The sequence below is a fragment of the Cyclopterus lumpus genome, chromosome 15 (genome assembly GCF_009769545.1).
Source record: "Cyclopterus lumpus isolate fCycLum1 chromosome 15, fCycLum1.pri, whole genome shotgun sequence".
NCBI lineage: Eukaryota > Metazoa > Chordata > Actinopteri > Perciformes > Cyclopteridae > Cyclopterus > Cyclopterus lumpus.
In genome coordinates this window covers 22,498,772-22,507,139 of record NC_046980.1, presented here as the reverse complement: position 1 = coordinate 22,507,139, position 8,368 = coordinate 22,498,772, and the positions used below count along the sequence as shown (strand labels likewise).

At 43.3% G+C, this 8,368-nt stretch overlaps 1 protein-coding gene across 3 annotated transcripts in view; it reads right to left on the bottom strand.

The window, feature by feature from the left end:
- Nucleotides 1–234: 234 nt before the first annotated feature.
- The window catches only part of vps8 (VPS8 subunit of CORVET complex), a 36,126-nt gene continuing 27,992 nt past the window's right edge, over nucleotides 235–8,368 (bottom strand). For all 3 annotated transcript variants that reach the window (XM_034552861.1, XM_034552860.1, XM_034552862.1), the window contains exons 36-45: nucleotides 8,090–8,179; nucleotides 6,663–6,848; nucleotides 6,477–6,558; nucleotides 5,972–6,054; nucleotides 4,887–4,967; nucleotides 4,571–4,740; nucleotides 4,326–4,494; nucleotides 3,296–3,349; nucleotides 2,786–2,866; nucleotides 235–2,019 (exon numbers count right to left, since the gene is read on the bottom strand). In XM_034552861.1, the coding sequence (XP_034408752.1) occupies nucleotides 1,894–2,019; nucleotides 2,786–2,866; nucleotides 3,296–3,349; nucleotides 4,326–4,494; nucleotides 4,571–4,740; nucleotides 4,887–4,967; nucleotides 5,972–6,054; nucleotides 6,477–6,558; nucleotides 6,663–6,848; nucleotides 8,090–8,179 (1,122 nt within the window). In that variant the 3' untranslated portion in view covers nucleotides 235–1,893. The remainder of the gene's footprint in view (nucleotides 2,020–2,785; nucleotides 2,867–3,295; nucleotides 3,350–4,325; nucleotides 4,495–4,570; nucleotides 4,741–4,886; nucleotides 4,968–5,971; nucleotides 6,055–6,476; nucleotides 6,559–6,662; nucleotides 6,849–8,089; nucleotides 8,180–8,368) is intronic.

The window sequence follows — 8,368 nt, the reverse complement described above, 5'->3', positions numbered from 1 at the left end:
TCTGACTACTGGACCCGGGCTGGACCAGGACTGGACCCGGGCTGGACCCGGGCTGGACCACGACTGGACCGGCCCTCTGACGTACCGGGCATGGCCCCGGTGGACCGACCTGCCTTTTGGGCTGACACAACTTTAGGATATTGAGTTTCAGGCCCATAAAGCAGGAAGGCCAGATCGGACCACTGGTTTCTTAAGTGACTCGGGACGGGCCCAATAAGATCAACAACATCAACCTTATGGGCTCAGTGCCTTTATTGAACAGCGGTTTAAAAAAATAACTACATTTTGGGGATTTTCCCACAAGTGAAATAAGGATTAGCTGATCAGCTGACTTATTTCCAGGGGAAACATAAGTAGAAGCTACAGTCTTATACATTGGGCTGTGATCATATTAAATTATAAAAATGATATTATACCTCCCGTCTCCGAAACACAAGGCGTTAACTCTGCTCTCGCTGGAATGTATTTGTGACTTGAATGTAATCACAGATTTGATTATTACTGCCATAACTTTGCTGTGGTTGTATTGAGCTCTGCATCTTCAGGTTTGTGATTACAATCTGATGAAGAGATGCACTTCAACTTCAATCCCTTTCTTGATAGAAAATAGAAGGAAGTGATTCTGAAGTTAAGTTGTGATTTTAACCAGATGTATAAAGAGCACAGGATGCTGCTCATACCTATGGAAGGAGCTCAGTGGCCCATGAAGCCAAAACAGATGGACCTCAGAGTAAAACAATGACACGGCTCTTCTGGCGCGCTTCCACATCCACGGGGCCCAGAAAGCAAGGTTTGACCCGGCCTTCCAGGCCCAGGTCCAGCCTCCAGAGACTCAGGGCCTCTCATCCTCTGTTCCAGAGACTCGGGGCCTCTCATCCTCTGCTCCAGAGACTCGGGGCCTCTCATCCTCTGTTCCAGAGACTCGGGGCCTCTCATCCTCTGCTCCAGAGACTCGGGGCCCCTCATCCTCTGCTCCAGAGACTCGGGGCCTCTCATCCTCTGCTCCAGAGACTCAGGGCCTCATCTTCTGCTCCAGAGACTCGGGGCCCCTCATCCTCTGCTCCAGAGACTCGGGGCCTCTCATCCTCTGCTCCAGAGACTCAGGGCCTCATCTTCTGCTCCAGAGACTCGGGGCCTCTCATCCTCTGCTCCAGAGACTCGGGGCCCCTCATCCTCTGCTCCAGAGACTCGGGGCCTCTCATCCTCTGCTCCAGAGACTCAGGGCCTCTCATCCTCTGCTCCAGAGACTCAGGGCCTCATGTTCATGTTCTCAGGGCCTCTCATCCTCTGCTCCAGAGACTCAGGGCCTCTCATGTTCTGCCTCCAGAGACTCAGGGCCCCTCATCCTCTGCTCCAGAGACTCAGGGCCCCTCATGTTCTTCCTCGACCAGTCCACAGCAATAGAAACTGAAATGGGAGGACTTTGGGAGGTGTCCAGGAAGTAAAAAAGTACCATTCATGAAGGTGACCATGAGTCATATGAACATTAAAATCTCAAGTTCTTTAGATGAACAACTTTCAGAAAATATCTGTGGACATACAAACTGAAGATCAATGAGCCACAACATTAGGAAACATCCAATCACAAAATATTTATCAGTTACAATCAGTGCACTTTTGGATCCCGTGTTTCATATTAACGTTGTGAAATAAGCGATGTCAAAGTAGCTTGGGTTTCTCTTTTTACTGGTTCAAACAGTCAGAGGATTCATCTTTTGACATCCCAGCGCCAACATACACACCACAGAGGGTTCAGCCAGCTGGAGTACACAAACAATGAAATTAAAGCCACATTCGGCAGAATTATCAGTGAACCAAATGTTATCAATATCGACACGTTTTGTTTTGAAATAAACATTTTGGAGAAGAAAAAAAACGTCGACCAACGTGGTGCTACTCTTCCAATAAAGGTGGAGGACAGAGCTTCAGTTGGAAATGATCAGCTCCGGGTTGGGCTGGGATGAGAAGCCCGGCCTTGTCGCCGCTGTGGCCGTGGGAGAGCTCCGACAGGATGGACAGCTGGAGGAAAGAGAGAGACGGTGACACACACACACACACACACACACACACACACAACTAACTACACAGCTGTGTGCGTGTTCAAGAGTTACAGGGAAGTCAACGTTAAGTTATCTATCTATTCATATATATATATATATATATATATATATATATATTTGGGGTGACTATGGGTCAGTGGTTAGCATGCCCGTCTTTCAATCAAGAGGTTGGCAGTTCAATCCCCGCCCTAGTCGATGTGTCCTTGAGCAAGACACTTAACCCTGCATTGCTCCCCGTAGCTGTGTCTACGGCGTATAATGTAAAGTGTCTTTGAGTATCTTGAAAAGCACTATATAAATTAAATGGATTATTATTATTATTATCTATGGTTGTGCAGTTTCCAGACCAGATTCCAGGTTCTAAAACTACCACCAGGTGTGTGTTCAGGTCACGACTCCGGATCAAAGTCATTCAACCATAAAACTGAGAGGAATATGTGTTGTGATATGAAGGGAAACTGTCCCCGAGATCCTGAAAGAAGACATCCGGTAACCGTGCTTCTAAGCTCATCGGCAACATTATTTTTGATTAATAAAGTATATATTCATTACATTTCATATTCCTATGTTAGCATCCCCACTCTTTGGAGGGTGATTCATCCTCCTACATGCCAAATGACCTTCAGACCACAACAGACCTAAGTACAGCATATACCTTGGATCCAAGTTAAAAAAAAGATATCTGTTATGCGTCAAGTAATGTGAACATGGTTCTTCATCCCTACCCTGGAGGGTCCTCGGTACAGACAGCGTAGCTGATCCCAGGACTGCTTCTGCTGAAGGTCCAACGTCGCATCAAGAAACACCTGGGCCACAACAAAGAGCCAGAACAATGGAGTCAAAACGGGAACATTAAGACGCAATAACAAATGTGGTCACGCAAAAAATGTAACCGACCGTGCGAGTAGCAGAAACACACTTGTTGCATTGCTAGACGTGAGGTGGCAATAGGGGCTCAAGTTGACTGGAGAACATCAGTAACACACTACATGTACATGCAGTGAATAGCAATTGATTGGGCTCATATATGGTTCTACGTAAACCCCATGTTGGACCCACAATGCACCTGACTCCCACCTGCTCTCCATCCCCCCCCCCCACAGAACTTATCCTAGCCACATTGCCCCCGTTGCTTCGTCCCTTTGCTCTCCAGCCGTGTGAACATGTTTGAAATGAATGTTGTGGGAAATGGCCACCAGCTCATGTGTGTCGTCCTCTGTGGGGTGAAAGCGTACCTTGTTCCCGTGAGCCTCCGCTCCTGCGTCATGAAGCACGGATGTCACACGAGTCTGAGACGAGACAGAAGGACAGTGCTGGTTTCAGTGTTAGCTACTGGACACCGTATTGAGGAAGTAACAAACACCGACTGGCGTGGAACCACGGGACACACGGGACGCGTCTTTAACGGCACAATGACCTCACATTGAATAATAATGACGATAAGAGGTGTTGCGCAACGATGGCTCGTAGCTATGGAAGTGAACTAGTTATGGGCGCCATAAATAGCCACAGCCATGGGGTAATCCAAATATGAATACGCATCACCCCAAATATGCCATCAGTTATGAATAGTATGTGGCCTTTTCCTATGCATATTTGAAAACACTCATTTATGTCTTTAAAGTCCAATAAACATAAACAAGTCTATTTCTTAAATATCACACCATATTTATAAATACAAAGTATAATTATAATTAAACAGCCCTTATACTTAAAAAAACAACCAAATGTAAAATGGAGTTTGTTAGTGTTTAGATCAGTTCCCATTAAATCCTTAATTCATGGGTATCAAAGCCGGGCCAGCTGTGAGTAAAGTGAGCAAGACGTTGGAGAGGACTGAGTGTGATCCTCTTTCCTCAAGTGGACATGAAAACACGGAGAGGGTTTTTGCATTATCAGTGTTTCTTTAGTCTTTGGTATTGTTCCTTCCCCCCTGGTTGTTGCCTCCAGCTCCCTGTACTTTCATCTCTGAGCCTATATTTAAGTACAGCTCAGGTCCAGAGATGATTGAAGGTTACAGACGGATTTGTGTTGACATCTGCTGGTGCGGGACGAGCAAACCTGACCCGTGCAGGGGAAAGAACATTCACCGTGCTGGCTGTGTGCCTGCTGGACAACATAGCACACAGATCATCGTCTCCAGGAGGAACCAATGGGTCAGGCGTGGTCAGAAAGTATGGTTGGTTTCACAGGATTTGACGAGAGCAACTTAAATGTCCCAATAACACAGATTCAATACATATTCCCTTATGTCTAAACACACACCTGAGCCAGGGACGTACTGCGGTCTCTTTTGGGTTCGGTGGAAGGCCCGCCCCTTCCTCCTTGGCTGGAGGAACACTTGTAGCAGCTCCAACGCTGTGGCAGCTCTGAAGTGACACCCCACCCAGAGTCCTTCTGCTGCAGGCACTGCTGGTGGTACAGGTGGCCACAGCTGAAAAGACAAATGCATTCACACCAGAGCACCTGGAACAGCTGTGCCTAATAAAGTGGCCTCGCGTGTGAGTCACCTGAACACGATGATCTCCTCAGCGGAGTCCTGCCTCCTCTTGTACTGCTGGAGGCAGATGTTACAGTAGTCTTGTCGTGGGTGGAGTCCCCTTGTGACAGCAGCGCGCAGGTGAGCGAGGGACCAGTGGAGGTCATGGTTCAAAAGACTGGTGGTTGTTTCAAGTAAAGTCTAAAACAGAAAAGACATTATTAAAAGCAATATTTAAGGCCAATCTGCATAACTTTCCATTCCAATCCCAGATTAACACCGTTTACAGCCCTGATATTTGAATTGTGGGTCGGGCGCTGCTTTGTTGTTCATTCTAGATTATTCACCTGTTCATAGTTGAACGTGTCCAGCATGCCCAGAATGAGGCCTTGGATCTCTGCCAGCTTTCCTTTCCCATAGACCGGGTCCTGACAGGCACAAGCATGCAAACAGCGTCACATGCCATTAGGACACAATATACAGCATCACACTACATATCCTCCTTTTATTAAATCACTACCCTTTCCTTCTCTTCATAGTTCAGTAACACACACGTAACACTTGTCAGGGTTCAAACCCCGAAGGGTTAGACACCTATCGAGTTGGTGCTGGTTAGATTTTAGGGTTCAAACCCAGAAGGGGACTCGACTAGAAAAACTGGAAATGATGTGAAAACACTTCACATGATTACGTCCTCAATCTGCCCGATGAGCTCCCCAAAAAAAGACCATCAATTTCTTCAATGACGGATTCTTTCTGAAAAACCGTGATGTAGAATCCATGTTTTGGAATTGGACTGCATCAACACCACATTTGGCACACAGACAACATCTTCTTATTACATTTGATACAAAGGATTTGACAAATACACTAGAAAACACTCAACAGTTGCAATACATGCAAGACATATTCCATAATATAACAAGTAGGTGACTGCTGGTCAACAGCTTCTCTCTTCCTGTGAGTGGTTACGCTCTCTCAGGTGTCCTCACATACTGTAGCAGTACACAGTGTGTGCTTCCTCCCCATCCTTCTTTAAGGAGCAGTATCGGGCCACAAAGCAACATCACTGCAAAGCGATAATCAAATACGTTGCTCCCAAAATCCGTTGACCACAAAATACTCAACTGCTGAAATTCATGAAAGTGTATTGCAATGAGGTGCAGTGGTTATTAGCACCGAGGCCTCGTGATGGTGTGACCCTCGACAGATAAGCTATTACAGGTGACGGAGGAAAAGATTGCAATGTGTTTCGCTGTGGATCTTTAACGAGTGTGTTAAGCCTTGTTCTGGTTTAGTGAAACAGGGAATGTTTGGGACACACACCTCCTGTGGATGGACAATAGAGTGAAGACAAGTGGACACACAGACGGTGAATGTTCGATACAGAAGAATCCTCTTTAACTACGACGGTGAAAACACACGTACACACCTGCAGTATTCGTTGGATGATGGCCGGCAGAGAAATAAAGCTGCTCATACAGTTGAGAACCTTCATCGTCAGCTCCTTCAGCACTGAGACACACACACACACACACACACACCTGATTAACAGCTTTAAAACGTACGGTTTTAGGTGCTGAATAAATAATGAGCACAGGCGCTCAATGGCACCATCGTATCGTACATAATCATACACTGTTATTTTCTGTTTAATTTATGTCAAACAAAGAAATCCCCTGAAATACTAGATGCATTGTTATATGTTCACTTTGTGTGTTACTGCGTCACACTGTTAAAAAGTTAAAAGGAAAATAATTGAGCTTTTTGTTTGTCCGTGAAACACTAGAATCACAACAGAGAAAACAAAGTGAAGAAGTGTATTCAATGTCAGAGCAGCAGAGACCTGCAAAGCTTTGCCATTAGCTTTCCCTTGGTCCAGTGTGTGTGTGTGTGTGTGTGTGTGTGTGTGTGTGTGTGTGTGTGTGTGTGTTTACCTTCAAATGTGTGCTCATCTTTGAGTCCCTTCACTAGTTTTTGAGAAGCCATCATGGTCTCCAGAAGGGGAAACCACAGAGCCTGTGAGAAAGAAAAAGGTAATGAATGAGGAAACACACACAGACACACAGACACACACACACACACAGACACACACAGACACACACAGACACACACACACACACCTCTCTTTGTTGCTGGTAGAGGCTGTCAGAGTTTCGGTGACCCAAGACGATGATGTCATTCAGTGAATCCTTGACGCGGGTCAGAGTTGAATCGCTCTCTCTCTCTTCTTCATCCCGTCTTCCTTCTCCTCCGTCAGCTGCTCTGTCACTCTCAGCAGTGAGGACGCTTAGTGTTTCCTTCAATGTCTGTGAGAGTGACAATAACATGACAATAACATAACATGACAATAACATAACATGACAATAACATAACATGACAACATGACAATAACATAACATGACAATAACATAACATGACAATAACATAACATGACAACATGACAATAACATAACATGACAATAACATAACATGACAATAACATAACAATAACATAACATGACAATAACATAACATGACAACATGACATGACAATAACATGACAATAACATAACATGACAATAACATGACAATAACATAACATGACAATAACATAACATGACAATAACATGACAATAACATAACATGACAATAACATAACATGACAATAACATGACAATAACATAACATGACAATAACATAACATGACAACATGACATGACAATAACATAACATGACAATAACATAACATGACAATAACATGACAATAACATAACATGACAATAACATAACATGACAATAACATGACAATAACATAACATGACAATAACATAACATGACAACATGACATGACAATAACATAACATGACAATAACATAACATGACAATAACATGACAATAACATAACATGACAATAACATAACATGACAATAACATGACAATAACATAACATGACAATAACATAACATGACAATAACATGACAATAACATAACATGACAATAACATAACATGACAATAACATAACATGACAACATGACATGACAATAACATAACATGACAATAACATAACATGACAATAACATGACAATAACATAACATGACAATAACATAACATGACAACATGACATGACAATAACATAACATGACAATAACATGACAATAACATGACAATAACATCGACATGAAGCAGCAGCGGTGGAAAGTAAGTGCATGTACATCACTGGCTGTGTTTACATACAGTTTGTGCTACTGGTACTGTACTCAGACTCCACAACACCATATGTACACTGATATATGTAGATATATAAATAAATATATATAAATATATATATTTATATTTAAATATGTATATATATATATACACAGTATATATATATATATATATGTATATATATATACACAGTATATATATATATATGTATATATATATACACAGTATATATATATATATATATATTAGTGACTACTACTTTAGAGCCCCTTTATTCATGTGTCAAATTGGTAAACTACAAATTATTAGGTCATTAATTAATCTAGTAGAGGACGACTCTGTGGGTGTTTTCTAGCTACCTCTAACAAGACAGCAAAAGCTCCATGAACATCTCCCTTCTTCTCCAGCAGATAGGCCGTAGCCTCGTTGTGGTGGTACTTCTGTGTGATCTACAGAGACAGGCAGACAGAGGCGTTCACACTCACAGGTGTAGTGAAACATATCTTTGCTCTCTGTAAAGCCCTTGTGACTCCAAACTGTGCTGAGAATCATCGACGACGGAGAAGAACCTCATTCAACCCCACTTATCCACACAGGTTTGGTTAACTCTTGTACACAGAACACATGCAATGAACCTA